At 35.5% G+C, this 18,024-nt stretch overlaps 1 protein-coding gene across 1 annotated transcript; it reads left to right on the forward strand.

The window, feature by feature from the left end:
• Nucleotides 1-12,075: 12,075 nt before the first annotated feature.
• On the forward strand, nt 12,076-14,952 carry LOC141696761 (zinc transporter 5-like). The gene is made up of 3 exons (XM_074500888.1): nt 12,076-12,698; nt 12,796-12,945; nt 14,295-14,952. The coding sequence occupies exons 1-3, from the start codon at nt 12,123-12,125 to the stop codon at nt 14,598-14,600; spliced, it is 1,032 nt and encodes a 343-aa protein (XP_074356989.1). The 5' UTR covers nt 12,076-12,122; the 3' UTR covers nt 14,601-14,952.
• Nucleotides 14,953-18,024: the final 3,072 nt, after the last annotated feature.

Genomic DNA, 18,024 nt, shown 5'->3' on the forward strand with positions numbered 1-18,024 from the left:
TCAGTGAACACTGTCACCTTTGTCCCAAGCAAATAAGATTAAAATTTTTCGAAACCAAAGACTATAGCCAAGAGCTCCTTCTCAGTAGTGGTGTGTAGTTCATTTGAGCTCCATTTAGAGTCTTACTAGCATAGTAGACCACATGAAAGAGATTATTCTTGTGCTGCCCAAGAATTGCGCCCACCGCATAATCACTCGCATCACACATCATCTCAAAAGGCTCTTTCCAATCAGGTGTCGTAATAACTAGTGCAGTTATCAAACTCTTCTTGATAGTCTTGAATGCCGTCAAACATTCATCATCGAATTTGAAAGGCACATCCTTCTCGAGCAAGTTGCACAACGGCTTTGATATCTTCGAGAAGTCCTTGATGAAATGCCGATAAAAACCCGTATGACCAAGAAAACTACGGATTCCTTTCACAGAAATAGGTGGTGGAAGATTTTCAATGACTCCCACCTTGGATTTGTCCACCTCCAGACCCTTGCTAGAGACCTTATGCCCAAGAATAATGCCTTCACGCACCATAAAGTGACATTTTTCCCAATTTAGCACCAAATTAGTTTCCACACACCTTTTGAGCACCGCACGAAGATTATTAAAACATTCATCATACAAATGTCCAAAGACGGAGAAGTCGTCCATGAACACTTCGACATTATTTCCAATCATATCAGAGAATATAGCCATCATACATCTCTGAAAAGTGGCAGGTGCACTACATAAGCCAAACGAAACTCTGCGAAAAGCGAATGTGCCAAATGGACAAGTGAAGGTAGTCTTTTCTTGATCCTCTGGTGTAATGCAAATCTGATTATATCCCGAATAGCCATCCAGAAGATAATAATACTCATGACCAGCCAACCTGTCAAGCATCTGATCAATAAATGGAAGAGGGAAGTGATCCTTCCTTGTGGCCTTGTTCAACTTTCTGCAGTCCATGCATACCCTCCATCCTGTGACTGTTCGAGTGGGAATGAGCTCGTTCTTCTCATTCGCTACCACTATAATACCTCCTTTCTTAGGTACACATTGCACGGGGCTTACCCAAGAACTGTCAGAAATAGGATATATGATTCCTGCATCCAGCCACTTCAGAATTTCTTTCTTCACCACTTCTTTCATGATAGGATTAAGTCATCGCTGTTGCTCAACAGTTGGCTTACTACCTTCTTCTAGCAGAATTTTATGCATGCAGTACGAAGGGTTGATTCCTTTAATATCTGTTATAGTACATCCGATAGCCGATTTGAATTCTCTTAAGATCCTCAAGAGCTTGTCCTCCTCGCTACCTGAAAGGTCAGATGCAATAATTTAGATGCATCTACATTAGGTGCATCACCTAAAAAGCATACCTCAAGTGTTCAGGAAATGGTTTAAGCTCCAAAGTAGGTGCCTCCTCAATAGATGGTTTGAGCTTTCCTTCAGCATGCTTGAGATTAGAAGTACCAAGAGATTGAAATGGCATGTCCAGCTTTCGCCTCCAAGGAGAAGCATTTAGATATTATAGTTGCTCATTTCCATCCTCATCATCACTGTCAAACTCCCTCACTAAGGCTTTCTCTAATGTGTCAGACATTAGCATATGATCAAGTTCTGAAGTTACTGCAGAATCAATCAAATCCACCTTTAAGCACTCCTCGTCTTCTGTAGGGAATTTCATCGCTTTGAATACATTGAATGTCACATCCTAATCCTGCACCCTCATAGTAAGTTCACCTTTCTGCACATCAATCAACGTACGGCCTGTAGCTAAGAAAGGTCTTCCCAAGATTATTGGGATCTTCTTATCTTCCTCGAAATCTAAAATGATAAAGTCTGCAGGGAAGAAGAGCTTATCCACCTTTACTAACACGTCTTCCACAATGTCGCGCGAATATGTAATAGAACGATCAGCCAATTGTAGAGTCATGTAGGTGGGCTTTGGATCAGGCAAATTCAACTTTTTGAAGATAGACAACGGCATCAGATTGATGCTTGCTCCCAAATCGCACAGGCATTTGTCAAAAGATAACTTGCCAATGGTGCAAGGAATGGTAAAGCTACCTGGATCTTTAAGCTTTGGAGGTAATTTCTGTTGCAGCACTGCACTCTTCCGTTAGAGCAACGGTCTCAAGGTCATCCAGTTTCACCTTCCTTGAAAGAATATTCTTCATGAATTTCGCATAACTAGGCATTTGCTCCAGAGCCTCAGCGAAGGGTATGTTGATGTGAAGTTTCTTGAACACCTCTAGAAACTTACCGAACTGCTTATCCAGCTTTTGTTGTTGCAATCTCTTAGGAAAAGGTGGTGGAGGATAGAGCTGTTTCTCCCCTGTATTACCCTCAGGAAGAGTGTGTTCAACAGTAGTCTTCCTTGGTTCTTCCACTTTCTCCTTTTGCTTCTCTTCTTCATCCACAATTTCAGCTTCTCCGTCCTTCGTTTTTCAGCATCAGCAACTTTTCCAGACCTTAAGGTAACAGCCTTTACTTGCTCCTTAGCTTCCTTCCTGCCCGGCACTTTAGTATCGCTGGGAAGTGTGCCAGGTTAATGATTGAGCAAGGCATTAGCTATTTGACCGATTTGATTTTCCAAGGTCTTTATAGAAACAGCCTGACTTTTGCACAACAGCTTGAGTTCCTCGAAATCAGCACTAGAAGGTGGAGCAGCACCTCCTTGTTGAGGATATGATTTCCTTTGAGCATAATGCTGTGGTTGCTGAAATCCAGGTGGATTAAACTGCTTACTTATAGGCTGCTGATACGGTTGCTGAACAGTATTCTGAGTATTGCTCCAGCTGAAATTGGGATGATTTCTGTTGTTAGGATAATAAGTAGTTGGCACAGGCTACTGCGGTCGCTGATAGTTATTCACATACTGAACAGATTCATTGACAAGAGAACACTGATCTGTAGCATGAGAACATGCATAAAGCTCACATACCATAGCTATCTGATTGACTCCATAGGTGGCTAGAGAATCGACCTTCAAAGACAGCGCTTGGAGCTGCGCTGCAATAGCTGTAGCTGCATCAACTTCCAGAATACATGCTTCCTTCCCAGGCATCATCCTTTGAGTTGGGTTTTGATGCTCATTCGCAGCCATAGTTTCAATAAGATTATAAGCCTCAGTATAGCTTTTGGCCCACAAGGCGCCTCCAGCTGCTTCATCGAGCATGGGCCGAGATTGGGCCCCCAAACCATTATAGAAACCAGTGATCACCATCCAGTCAGGCATACCATGATGTGGACACTTCCTCAACATCTCCTTGTAGCGTTCCCAAGCTTCGCACATAGACTCTGCTGGTTGTTGTGCAAACTGAGTAAGAGCACTCCTCATAGCTGCAGTCTTTGCCATTGGATAGAGCTTTACTAGAAACTTTTGTGCAAGATCTTGCCAAGTAGTGATGGAGCCAGCTGGTTCAGAATGTAACCAGTCCTTAGCTTTATCCCTCAGAAATAATGGGAAAAGCCTCAGCTTGATAGCCTCATCAGTAACACCATTATATTTGAATGTACAACAAATCTCGATAAAATTCCTGATGTGCATGTTGGGGTCTTCAGTCGCAGCACCTCCGAAAGAAACGGAATTCTGCACTATCTGAATGGTGCCTGGCTTGATTTCAAAGTTATTGGCCTCAATAGCCGGATGCATGATGCTTGACTGAATGTCATCAATTTTAGGCCTAGAAAAGTCCATAAGAGCTGGATCTGCCGGAACTATACGATCGCCCATGATTACTGGTTCTTTCTGCTCACTCTCGTTATCCGAATCTTCAAATTCTATCTTCTCCGGAATATCAAGAACTGAGTCTGTCTCCTCAGCCGTATCTAAAGTCCTCTTGCGAGTACGAGAACCTGTTTACATAAACGCTCGCTAAGGTACCTGAAACACAACCGGAAATAATAAGTAACACGTCTTAATCACTGAGTCCTAAGTGACCCGGGTTCGATCCCCGGCAGCGGCGCCAAAAACTTGTTGAGCGGAAACACGCGCTAATAATACACATAAGTATACGCATTCGCAAGTAATATAGAATACTTTCTAGTTCGTTCCCACAGAGACTCGGACTAATTATGCTCAATTAACACTTACTCATCAATGTATGATTACTTCTCAATGTCAAGACAATAACACTTAGATTGATTAACTAATTATTAACTATAATTAACTACGATAATTGAACACTCAACAGACACTTGAATTAACAATATTAAACATACACGAGATCATAACTTCATTACTACTTCCCTCAATAGCTATTGTTATTACCCTTAGCATGTAACGGTGATGATATTAATTGAACAACACGAAACTGATAAAAGCTAACTTTCGTTGTACTAATACCATTCTACCAAACATCCACAATTAAGACATAAGTTGAATAGGCATCAATTATGTTGAGACCCTATATGTCTACAGAATTTGACAACATAACGATTTAATCACAAGTTATTCCTTATGATTACACAGGGCAAATAAAACGGTTAAAGTTACCCACTAATCATGCATACACATACATGAACCTATGCTAGCATGGCAAGTTCTAAATCTCAAGATCCACTGTTGCTCAATAGAGATAAACACCCTATCTTATATGTTCGCGAAGCACATAAGACGAATAAGCACAACCAATACTAGATATCATACAATCATCATAAACTAAGGTATTAAATATCTAACTAAAGGATTCTATAGTAAATCCGTTACGACCCCATGATCACGATTAGTCCATGATTGCACTCATCGTCACCATGGGTTCATATGAAAACATGATAATAACACACGAGAATAACTAAATAAACTACTTATATTAAACCAGAGTACGTCACAAGAGTACATAGGTTCAAAGTAAAGAAAACTAGCATCCACTGTTACAACGAAATAAAGAATCACAAGAAACTATGCTTCCTCTTCGTTGCGATGTGCTAAAACGGTCTTTTTCCTTATCTCCTTGCTCCTCGATTAATACCACGATTTTTGCACACGTGAAACGTCTCTGAAAACTACTTATATAGAAGTCCCACAAAACCCAGCTATCTCAAAAGTTGGAAGCTCAACAGAATTAGGAGCCTAAAAATCAGTATCTTTTTTTACGCCCCTGAGCGGCAATCCTGAGCGGGCGCCCAGCTTCCTGAGCGGTCGCTCAGCAGAGCTAAGCGGACGCTCATAACCTTTCTGGAAATTTCATTTTTCTGCTCCCGTTATTCGCTGCATTCTGCTCCTAACTTCCCACTTGCAATGCCAAGCACATACTAAGGCTTATTCTTGATGAAATCTCTCCAAAAATGCAAGTAATACCCTGAAATGCACAAACACTAGAAAAACGCATCAAATGCACAAATTACTTGATTTCAAGACATCAATTCAAGTTATTATAAGACGTTTTAAGTGGTATAAAATGCCACTTATCAAAGGTCAAGCATGTGAGTCTCAGAACTAAAACCTTAACCAAAGTTCAACCAACTGTCAACAAGGGAGGTCTTCTATATATCTGTGATATCAAGGAATTTTTAGATATCAATCTCTACATGGATGAATTAGAAGAAGTGAGGGGAATTGATGCTCATGAAAATCTTCCTGAAAGACTGGTGTTCAGATACAAGGGTGGGAAAGAGATCATATGGCCCCTTAATAGAATTCTTCAAGAAAGTTGTTCTGTTTTGACAAAGATCTTCTCATCCTTCAAGAAAAATTTTGGATTCAACATGACATCCAAGAAATTTGTTCTAAAGAAGATAGAAGAACTCAGGAGCAGAAAAGCCTCAAATGCACTTCCAAGAACTCTATACATTCCCTTCACGGGAAATAAAGTGCACTTGAGGCCTTACTGGCTGATGGAATTCATGGATGATAAAGGTGTTAGAAGATTCTTCATATTGGATGAGCAATTAAGCATCTCAAGCAATGAGACTCTATTAGAAATGCAAGAAAAGTTGGATCTATCAAATGCTGAAGAATTTGAATTTCACAGACAAATCCAAAATCAAATAGAATATAACAACTGGAAGCTTGGGAAGAAATCAAGAAAATCAAGGAAATAGAAAACATCTGCTCAGACTAGAGGAGCGCCTTGAAAATGATTGTGAGAACTCTTTGTACACTTTACTTTGTTCAATTTTTAAGTAAATTGTAGCTCTTACTAGTTTTATCTACCATAATTCAATCTGTACATTTAGGGTTTTTTGTTATCATCAAGTTTCTCTTAATTTATGACTACAATTCCAGTAGACATAAATTGGGGGAGATTGTTACGAATATGTTGTGAACTTGATGATAAGTTGAACAAAACACCTTAGTAGATTTAACTTAGTATTTTTTGTAGCTCTCGCCAGATGTTCTAATATAGTCCCAACGGATGAACTTTATAACCCCGACGGATGACAACTGAACATCCATCGAGAGTGTAGTTTATGTAACAATAAGTATTGTAGCACATTTCTGCAAACAATGTTTTAGCTGAGTAGATACTGTAGGGTTCTTTGAATCATGTTGACTACTAGATTGATATGCAGAATAGGTTGGCTAATTGTAAATATAAGATGTCTTGTAATTCTGCATAAATGAAATAGAATCAAGTGACAAAAAGACTCCCGACGGATGATCTACAAAGGCTCATGACAGATAATCAACAAGGCTCCCGACGGATGATCAACACAGTCCCGACGGATGATAATATTCAAAATAGCAGTTGACAGTGACAACACAGTCACATGCGTCGGGTGTTTGCAAATGGAATATGGCAGCCTAACTGCAGGATTTAGAGAACAAAGAAGCATTACCATTTCCATGTAATTGTGAAGATATTCAAAGATGCTGGATACAGTAATGTAGCAGCTTGAAGTTAGACTAGATAAAGTTCGTCTTATTATCTTGTCTTACTATCATATAACTTGGTAATATATAAACCACGTGAAGCAAGTTGAACAACTAACTGTGTAAACATAATTTTCAGAGAGATAGATAAAGTTGTATCTGTTAAGCATTTCTCTGTAATTTTGTAAGTTCTCTTGTAAGCAGCTGTGTGTTATTCAAGCATCACAGAGTTCTCAACTTTATATATATCTCTGGTGGATAAGTTCAAATCCATCAGAAAGTTTTAAAGCTTTGTGTTTTATTATTTTGTGTTTTGATTTCTATTTTATTCTGATTCCGCATTTCTTGCAAAATCAAACACAGTTATATATTAAGTAAAAACATTCTTAAAATCAAAAAAAGTAGCCAGAATTACATTCAACCCCCTTCTGTAATTCTTGTTGCATTGTTTGGGTTTAACAAGTTCAAAAATATAAAATCAGATAGAGGTCTTCATAGGGAGATCCTATATCTTCTTATTTTGTTTTATATGTATCGAAGGGCTCACAGCAATTAAAAAATATTATGAGAGTAGAGGCATTATCAAGGGCATCGGAATTGCTTGTGGTGCACCGACAGTGACCCGTATCTTTTTCATGGATGACACGTTCATATTCTGTACCCGCAAATAAGGTATCAGTTAATCAAGTAATAAATATATTAGCAATATTTGAAAAAGCTTCTGGCCAAAAATTTAATGCTGAAAAATCTAGTGTTTTCTTAGTCGAAATATGGGTACTGATACAAAGAAAGAAGTGATGGATAGTTTGAATTTTCAGGAAGCTGATGGTACAAGTCAATATTAATTAGGACCGCCAAATTGCATCAGAAAAAACAAGTTAGCTCTTTGGAGGAAAAGGTGCGTAGTAGATACCACAATTGGGATGTCAACCTGTTCAATATAAGTGGAAAAGAAATATTGCTAAAAGAATGGTGCATGCAATACCAAATTATGCAATAAGTATTTTTCTCATCCCTTTTAAGATGTGTAGGGATATAGAGGCAATGATGTGCAAATTTTTTTGCAATCATCTACAAAGAACAACAAAAGTATAAATTGGATGAGCCGGAAAAGGATGTGTAAGTCAAAAATATTTTAAGGTTTGGGTTTTAGACACCTTCACGAATTTATTGTGTCTTTATTAAGAAAATAGGGATGGAGAGTTATAATAAACCCGGACAATTTGATTGTCAAGATCTTTAAAGCATGAGAATATCCTCATAAAAATGTCATATATGCAAAGACGGGTTATAGTCCTAATTCTATTTGGAGGAGCATGTTGGAGGCTTAGTCAATATTTAAGAAAGGGTTAGCTTGCAGGGTGGCTAATGGAGACACAATGAGTATTCTTGATGAGCCATAATTGCCAAATATTGAAAATCCATCCATTACCACTATAAATGAAGCATTAAATGGTCCAAAGGTTTCAGCCTTTAGGGTCACAAGTGAGCAAAAGTGGATGCTAATCTTGTGAATGACATATTTGAGACGAGAGATGCTAGCCTAATATTATTAATCCCATTAGAAGTGATGAAGTTGATATGTGGTACTGGAAGAAGGAAAAATTTGGCCAATATATGGTGAAGACTGCATATACTATCATTCAGTGGAGTAAATCAAACAAAATTGTCAATGGAAATCTAAATACTTAAAAGAGAATGTGGAACTTGAAAGTTCCTCTAAAGGTGACACATTTCATGTGGAGACCAGCTACTAACTATTTTCCTATAAAAACTCTGGTTAGTCAAAAACATGTGAATGTGAATATTATTTGCCCAGTTTGTAACATGGAACTTGAGACCACAAGCCATGTCTTAATTAAACTGTTTTTTTGCTCAGGGATGTCGGGAAAGAATTGATGAATTCACTTAAAGTGTTGTACAAGGTACGTTCCAGTACTGGTTATCAAAAAAAAGACAGCCGGGAGCAATGATCCGTTGGGCAAACTGGAAATGTCGAAATTATTTGGTATGGAATCAAAGGGGGTTGGTGACTGCAGTGGTTCTTAGTCAATGGAAGACTGTTCATGACGACTTTTATAACCATTCTTAAGGAATGGTAACTTGTGAGGATGGTGATGAGCATTGGACTCTATCAATAGTATGCAACACTAAGATTAATACTAATGCCGCATTTTTTCTTTCATCCAACTGCTTCAGCTTTGCTTTCGTGGCTAGAAATTACAGAAACTGATAGAAGCACGGTCGAGTTGTAGACCAGGAAAAAGTACACCTGAGAGCGCTGAAGTTGTGGGGATTAAGGAAGCAATAATCTGGATCAAGGAGAAGAATACAGAGGACGTGATAGTGGAAACTGATTTCCTAGTAGCTGTTAAGGCAATTAGGGGTTCTTAGGATCTATTATCGTATTTAGGTCATATAATTGAAGAATGCAGGTTGCTAATATCAGAGTTAACAGAGTTAAAAAATAAAGGTGTGTCCCTTAGATTTGTTAACGGTCTGTGAATAATGTAGCTCATTTTTTAACAAGTTATAGTTGTTCTTTAACTGATCGTATATGAAGAGTGGTTGACACTCATTCAGATTTTCTTTCAATACTATTAAACGATTTAAAATATTAATGAAATATCCTTCCTTTTGGCAAAAAACACTTAATTAAGATTTAACTTCTCCTTACACACACACACACACAAATATATATATATAGACACATACACACACACACACATATATATAGACACATATAGGGCTACTCTAATGGAAACCAATTTTAGAATCGAAATTAGAAACCAAATAATTTTTTTTAAAATTATTTTGAAATATAACACATATGGTATGCAAATCGATTGTTGAGAGATGGAGAAAAATACATTGAAGCAGGATTTAAAAAAACTTATTGTTTGACGGGAAAAATCAAATTAAAAACGGCGGGGAAAAGTTGAGATTATGTGTGGGATGGTACAGATTAGTTGAGTGTAGTACTTTTAGGGGGCCATTGAATTAGATTGATCTAATGGTTTAGATTAATTTCTAATTTATATTTTAAGTTTGATTTCTATTTGATTATTTGCCTATATAGATATTTACTTTTCAAATGTTTATGTAAAAATCATAGTACACTCATAATTTTTTTTGGTAAATTGTGCATCCCTAATTGAAAAAATGACCAAAATACCTCTTTTTGGATATATTTTTACCCAAAATACCCATTCTGAAAAAAGGTGCCCAAAATACCTACCAAAAACTCCACTGATACTAGATTATCATGATGATACGCCACTTTTAATGAAGTATCGGGATGATACTCCTTTGTCAGTAGAGTATCATGGCAGATACTTCTCTGTCAGTGGAGTATTAGTCCTGATACTCCTTTCCCAGTGGAGTATCACTTTTAATTTTTTTTAAACACTATTTTTAAAAAAATAAAAGTAAAATTTTAAAATTTTAGATCATAATTCACTGACAAAATAGTATCTCACATGTTATTTCACTGACAAAAGAGTATATGAATGGATACTCCACTGATAAATGAGTATCATCCTGATACTCCTATGTCAGTGGAGTATCAACCGGATACTCCACTGAACTGAAAATGGAGTATCTGGTGGATATTTTGGACAACTTAAAATTCTGGTAGGTATTTTGGGTGATTATTATTTAAAAATGATTATTTTGGTTTTTTACCCCCTCCATAATTAAGTTGTCGTGTTTAACTTTTTGTGATTATACGGATTAAAATCAAATATTAGAAATTATCATTTCATTATTTAAAAAAAATTATTATTTTAAAATATATTGGATGTCTTTTACGCTCATTATATATAAGATTATGATTATGAAAATTAAAAACCCGGTTATAAAAAAAGTCAACTAACATTTTTTATTTATATAAAAGTTAAAATAATAGAGAGGTAGTATTACGTTCAATTCAAATAAGAAAAGAGTGTGCCAACTAGGGGTGTACACGGTTTGGCCAACCCGACCAATCCAAATCGAACCGACCCTATTTCGGCCGAACCAAACCGATTTTTTTCAACGTGATATATAGTTGGGTTGAAAAAATGTCAACCCGATTTAATTGGGTTGGATATGGTTTTCGATAATTTTAAACCAATCCAACCCAACCCGATTAAAATATATATGTACATGCTAATAATTTAATTCAAAATTATGTTTAGGCCATTTACATAAATCCATATATCTCTAACTCTAAATATAACTTATAACCTCCGTGTTCATAGTTCATTTCGTAACAACAATAGATGTTTGATTAGTGTTATATTTTTTGCATTTATGATCCATTCCAATATTTAAAGCGTAAACAATATTATTAATATTTTTGATGTCCAAAATTAGATGCTTAATACTATTCAACACGGAGGATTGTAATATTGTTTTGAACTATTTTCAAGTGTTTTAAACTTTGAAACCTTATGTTTTATTATAAATTTTTATATTAATTTTGTATATTTAATAAACCGATCAAACCGATCCAAACCGAACCAAACCGAAGTTTACAAATTGGTTTGGATTACAAATTTAAACGGTTTGGGTTGGATTGAAATTTTGAAAACCCGAAATAATTGGGTTGGGTTGCTAAATTTCTCCCAACCCGCCCAACCCGATCCGTGTACACCCCTAGTGCCAACACTCAATCAAGGAATCACCGCCCTAAACTTAGAGGAGAGTCGCACAACGACCAAACACTCTTGTGAAACCAAATGGCAGTTGACCATATGTAAAATGTCGACATTCTGAAGACATTTATAAACCCAGCTGCAGCTGTAATCTCTCACGACAAATACTAGGCTCTCTTTGAGAAAAGAAATGAATCCTATATATGTATGTACTTTTTACAAGTTTTGTACGATACTCTAGTTAAAATAAGTTTAACAAATTTTGTCATATAAGTGATCTATTTTTTCGATACTTTCCATCTACAAAAGTTAATTTTGTTTTGGATGTATGCGAAAAATGGAAAGCGATTTCTAAAGATTTGTGATGTGCCGAAACATTGAGTACTGCTAGTGATAAGTTGGTTCCACGAATTGTTCCGATTGTTAATTGCCATTTCTCACAATGTTCTTTGAAAAATTTAAGAAACGAAAAAAAATATTAAGATTTTAAAAGATTGTAATATCATTAATTACTCTACATTAACAATTAACAAATATTTACTCCATATGGTATAGGTGTACAGAATGAGTTCATTATGTTGATCAGATGAGTTGACTCGAGACTCAACAATTTATATAACATCACTTGCAAGGCCTATTCAAACTGCCTCCTTGTTCTACCGCCTTTCTTTTTAACTCTTTTCTCATTATGTCACTTCACCAATTTATATTGTTTTCTTTTGTATTGCTTCTGATTCCTAATTTGATTTTAGCTGAATGTACTTGTGATTCTGAAGCAGAAGAGCGGGACAAGAGTCTAGCTTTGAAATACAAGATAGTTGCTATAGTTTCGATTCTTGTAGCGAGTGCAATTGGTGTTTGTATTCCGTTTCTAGGGAAGATAATTCCTGCTCTGCGGCCTGACAAAAACTTGTTTTTTCTTGTTAAGGCTTTTGCTGCAGGTGTTATTTTAGCAACTGGATTCATACACGTGCTTCCTGATGCGTTTGAAAGTTTGACATCTCCTTGTTTGAATGAAAATCCCTGGGGAAATTTCCCATTTACGGGATTCATTGCAATGGTTGCAGCAATTGGAACTTTGATGATTGACAGCTATGCAACTTCTTATTACAGCAAATCACACCTATCTAATAAAGCTCAAAATACTATTGCTGTGGAAGGCGATGAGGAAAAGTCGGAAACTCACGTGCATGGACATGTTCATGGAGCTATTGCTAATTCAGACCCATCCCAGCAGCTTATTCGACAACGCGTGGTATCACAAGTAAGTTAAAACATTGACATAGGTTTGTGTGTGTGTGTGTGTTTTTATATCTGAGAGTTTACATACGTTAACCAATATTGGATATATATGACTCAAGGTACTGGAACTGGGAATAGTAGTACACTCGGTGATAATCGGAATATCATTAGGTGCTTCTGAGAGTCCAAAGACGATAAAACCTCTAGTGGCTGCACTCACTTTCCATCAATTGTTTGAGGGCATGGGCCTTGGCGGATGCATTACTCAGGTATCATCATTTCTTCTCTTGCTCTATAATGACTGCGGACTGGGGCTAAAGTATTATAAAGGGTTAATTGCACTTTGCACCCTACTACTATATTTCAAAAACAAATTTGTACCAGAATTTTAAGAAATTCAGTTTGCACCCTCATACTTCAACTTTGGAATTCATTATGCACCCCTTTTCAGAATTTTGATGAATTGGGTAGGGGTAAAACCGGAAATTTAACAATATACTTAATCAAAATAAAATATAGTTTGTTCAAATATTATTAAAAATTGTATATTATTTTATAGCAACTATAAAATAATAAATTTTTAATTTTCAAATAACACTATTAATTTTACATTCGATTATCATTTTTTTAATATCAATTTCAAAAATTTTATTACTCTACTTAATTAAATTTAGTTATATAATCAAAATTAATGGTTAAAATATTTTTTTGTAGAATTACAAAATACTAGAATTAATAATATAAAATGAAATCAAAACTCAAATTACTATTATCATTTAAAAAATTAAAAACTTACAATTTTGTATCAAAATTCAATTTTTAACATTATTTTAAAAGACATGAAATTATTTACTTAATATTTTTGCTGAATTTCCGGTTTTGCCCCTATCCAATTCAATAAAATTCTGGAAAGGGGTGCATAATGAATCCCAAAGTTAAAGTATAGGGGTGCAAACTGAATTTTCCAAAGTTCTGGTACAAATTTGTTTTTGAAACATAATAGTAGGGTGCAAAGTGCAACTTACCCTATTATAAATGATGTATTTATAATGAATTTTGACTATAATGCCAAAATTGCAATATAGGCCTCTGATTCTGGTTTATCTATGTGATCAACTGTGGGGTTTGAAATATTACAATCATACATAAGCAATCTATTCTAACATTTAGGGAATTATATTGTTTATATATGTATGAAGTATTGACTTTACAGACTTCTATATCTCATCCTCCAGACTTGTAAGATATACAAAATATTAAAATTGAAACTGACGCTAGCTATTGTGTTGTTTCTTTTACTTTGAATCAAAAAACCTCTTGCAAAGACTAGTCAATCACATGAATACATGATTCACATCACCCTGCGTAGAGCCTGCATGAGCATTACTACAGAATTTGGAATCAAATGGCTAATGCTTATCTTCAAATTTAACATATATTTAAAAGGTCAGCATTACCCTTGGTCAGTACTCGGATAGATGTGTGAGCAACATCTGTTTACATATGGGGGGGACAGGTAGTAATCAACTTAGCTATACATTAATCAGGAACCATACGGTAATTGTATGATGTATCGACATTTAATTAATATACTAATGACTCGGGTTATGATATGCAGGCAAAATTCAAGTCTCGAGCAGTTGTGATTATGGCATTGTTTTTCTCGCTGACAACTCCGGTCGGGATTTGTATTGGAATAGGAATAACGAATGTTTACGATGAGAACAGTACAACAGCCTTGATAGTTGAGGGCAGTTTCAATGCAGCATCAGCTGGAATACTGATCTATATGGCACTGGTTGATCTTCTTGCGGTTGATTTTATGAGTCCTAAATTACAAAACAATGGAATGCTCCAACTGGGAGCTAATGTTTGTCTTCTTCTTGGAGCCGGTTGTATGTCTCTTCTAGCCAAATGGGCTTAAATTTTGGGTTTTTTTTATTCTGTTAGCTTCCTGTAATTCGTACTCTATACTTCCATACCTGTCTCCACGGAAGCCAGCCAAAATTACATTGTTTATGTAAGTATGATTTTTTTAAAAAAAAAAATTAAAATTACTATCTGACGCCCCTAGTTGGATACTGATTAAGTGTACCCCTATTACCAATTCCAGTACCTAAAATAATGCAGTGCAACACATAAAGATAAGCATTTCTTGTACCCATGCCTAGTTAGAACAATTTTACGTACCTGTGATACTACGCGATGTCGAATAAGCTGTTGGGATAAATCTGAAGCATTAGATCCATGAACATGTCCATGCACGTGAGTTTTCGACTTCTCCTCATCACCGTTAGCACTAATAGTTTTTTGAATTTTGCTAGATAGTTGTGATTCTCTGTAAAAATAAGTTGTGTAACTGTCTATTATCGATTGCTGCAACCATAGCAATAAATCCTGTAAACGGAAAATAATGCCATGAATTTTCATTTAAACACAGACATGTTAAATTTTCAAAAGCATCAGGAAGCACATGTATATAGATCCAGTAGCTAAAATAACACCAGCTGCAAGTAAGTCCTTCTCGGAATCGAGAGCTAGCCGGAATAATCTTCCCTAGAAAAGGAACACAAACTAATAACTTGATTCGTAACGCGCCATTCTGCTTCTGGATCGCATGTACATTAATCAGCTAATACTAAACTGGGAATCCGAAGCAGAACAAGTAAAAACAAAATAGATTGATGACTCTACATGATGAGAGAGAAGAAGATGATACTAATTACAAATAATATATATATGGTAAATGCAGCATTGTATGCAATACGAACGACTTCTAAATTCTTAAATAGGAGTAGTAAAATTTGTAGACTTTAGCATGGGACAAGAATGACTTGTTCTAAACCAAGCATACGATAAGTATGATTAATTCTAGTTGCGAAATGCAAAACACGTACTAGTTAGCATTAAAAAATCATTGGACATATTCTAGGCATCAATGCAAAATCACAAACGAAATGTGCATGAATAAAATAATTTTTCATTTTTGTTTAATATTGTATATTTTTCATATTCAACTAATTCATTTTTATTTTCGTTAATAATACTAGCGTTTTATCGTGCTAGGTATCGAACTACCGAACCACAACTATTGATAGTGTTTACAATAAAATAAAAAAATAAGGATTATGATGTTAATCTTAGGATATTATTCCTAAAATCACGTAAAACATTTATTTATTTACACTATATTTGTTTTATTTTAAAATTAGGATAGTGAATATTGACATTCGTAATAATATCTCCACAAGTAAATGACTAACTTATGAAACTTTTGTTAAGTTTTACATCATAGGGAAATAATGGAAAACGAATCCAGAAGATTTGGTGTGTGCTAAAAAATTTAGAAATTCTAGGAATAAGTTAATTCCCAATATTATTCTCGATGTTAGTTGTCATTTTTAACATTTTTAAGAAAAATTAAAATGAAAAAAAATTAGGATTAAATTTTTTTTAAGTAAATTGCAGTTTGCATCTCTTAGGTCTGGACAACTGGCAGTTTGTAACCAGTTGTTTCACTAATTACAGTTTGCACCCAGGACTTGTTTTGGCGCTGCAAAACACGCACTTTTGACCGAGTTTTGTTAAAATTGACCGTTATCTGTCTAACGTCGGGGGCATGTCGTCTTTTAATAATGCAAATTTTCTTTTAATAGGCATATCAGTCTTATAATGGTCAAATCAAATGTTGTTTAACCAATATCTCAAACGTAATTACAAACACCTATTTAATGGTTTAAAACCCTAATTCCCAAATTACAAATATAAAATCCCCTTAGTCTAGAGCAATGAGAGGTCGATTGTGAGGTGTATTCGATGTTAATCATGTAATAAGTCCTAAGAAATAGAAAAATGAAGCTGATCCAGCAAAGACTGAGGTGTTTTGGTCGGTTATGGTATTCTTGACGGTAAAGAGTTACCCACATATATGGGTAATTTTCTTTCTTTTGTTGTTTATAATAAACTTGCATGTTAACGTAGTTGGGGAGTGATATATATTGTTACATGTAATATGATACATGTTAAAGTGATGTATAGATGTACTTGAGGTTTGTATGTTGACTAGATTTTGTATGTATTTTATCTTGTTAAAGTGTGTTCATTTTATCTTTGCATGTGGCTTATTTTATTTTGTATGTGGTTTGTATTTTGCATTTTGATGAAAAATTCCACTACGACTTCACTTCATATTATGGAGGGAAGATTGCGTATTTTGATATGTGTTTTGTTGATAAATTGACATTGAATGAAATGGAAGTTATATATGAAGAAATAAGATGTAGTACCAGAATAATGAATTGTGGTTCTTGTCGAATGACCTGGATGTGTGTGCTGATAATTTATATCCTCTTGAGACTCAAAGAGATTTGGATTTTATAATTGAATTGGTTTAGTCTGGTTACAAATTGACAACCATGTATGCAACCTCAAACAGTTCTGTTTCTGATGATGAAAACATGAATTTCTCCTTCACACAATTGGCTATTAATGAAAGAATTAGGAGATTTGAATGAGTTGATGAAAGAGGCTATAGGAGAATCAGAAGAATCAGAAGAGGATAAAATAAGCTTTCATGGTGACAGCTCCAACATGGACTCCGGTGACCACCGCCAAATCCATCTTACAGGAGTAGAAGGAGAGGTAGATACTCTGTGTTGGTGGAATTGTTCAAGAACACAGAAGATACACATGTAATACTTGATGGTGATAATAAAATTGACGATGACAAGAATAAGTGTGGCAAGGAAAGCCAAAAAATGAGTTATTGGATAGAAGGTAAAAGCTAGGAATAGAAGGATAAAGATCATGCAAAAAGGCCAACACCTGGAAAAGAAAATGCCACAGATAAGGGTAAAAGAATGATGATAACAAGCCAGAAGGTGAGGACCAGTTTCTAGGTCAACCATCAAATATTGATAATGAAGTAGAAGTTGAGGACCAGTGTGAAGGTAAACCCTCAAATATTGACAACCAATCAGAAGGTGAGAAGGTGATGCATCAAACTACAGATGAAAATCTTTTACAGTCGTATGAAGCTGAGGACCTGGTATTTGATGAAGATAAAGCACATGAAACAGGGGATGTGAACAAAATAGTGAAAACTAAGGAGGTGATGGATCCTGATGATGGTAGTAAGCAAGAAGGTGAAGGTATTGTAATTGAAACTGAGCGTGTTGAATTTGAAGGAGAAGATGGTAACTATGATAGTGACTCTTCAGAAAGTGAGTTTGATAGCAATATAGACAGATTAGACATCTCTTCTTGTGATGAGGAAGAGATAAAATACCCATAATTTAATGAAAACAATGACATTGAGGATCATCGGTTTGAATTGGGTATGTTATTAA

The sequence above is a fragment of the Apium graveolens genome, chromosome 11, assembly GCF_009905375.1.
Source record: "Apium graveolens cultivar Ventura chromosome 11, ASM990537v1, whole genome shotgun sequence".
NCBI lineage: Eukaryota > Viridiplantae > Streptophyta > Magnoliopsida > Apiales > Apiaceae > Apium > Apium graveolens.

What these genes read in the sequence shown, in the direction of transcription:
- LOC141696761 (XM_074500888.1), top strand. Translation starts at nt 12,123, where the DNA reads ATGTCACTTCACCAATTTATATTGTTTTCTTTTGTATTGCTTCTGATT. An exon ending in GACAACGCGTGGTATCACAA is followed by an intron (nt 12,699 to 12,795) that starts GTAAGTTAAAAC and finishes ATATGACTCAAG; the next exon opens with GTACTGGAACTGGGAATAGT. An exon ending in TTGGCGGATGCATTACTCAG is followed by an intron (nt 12,946 to 14,294) that starts GTATCATCATTT and finishes TATGATATGCAG; the next exon opens with GCAAAATTCAAGTCTCGAGC.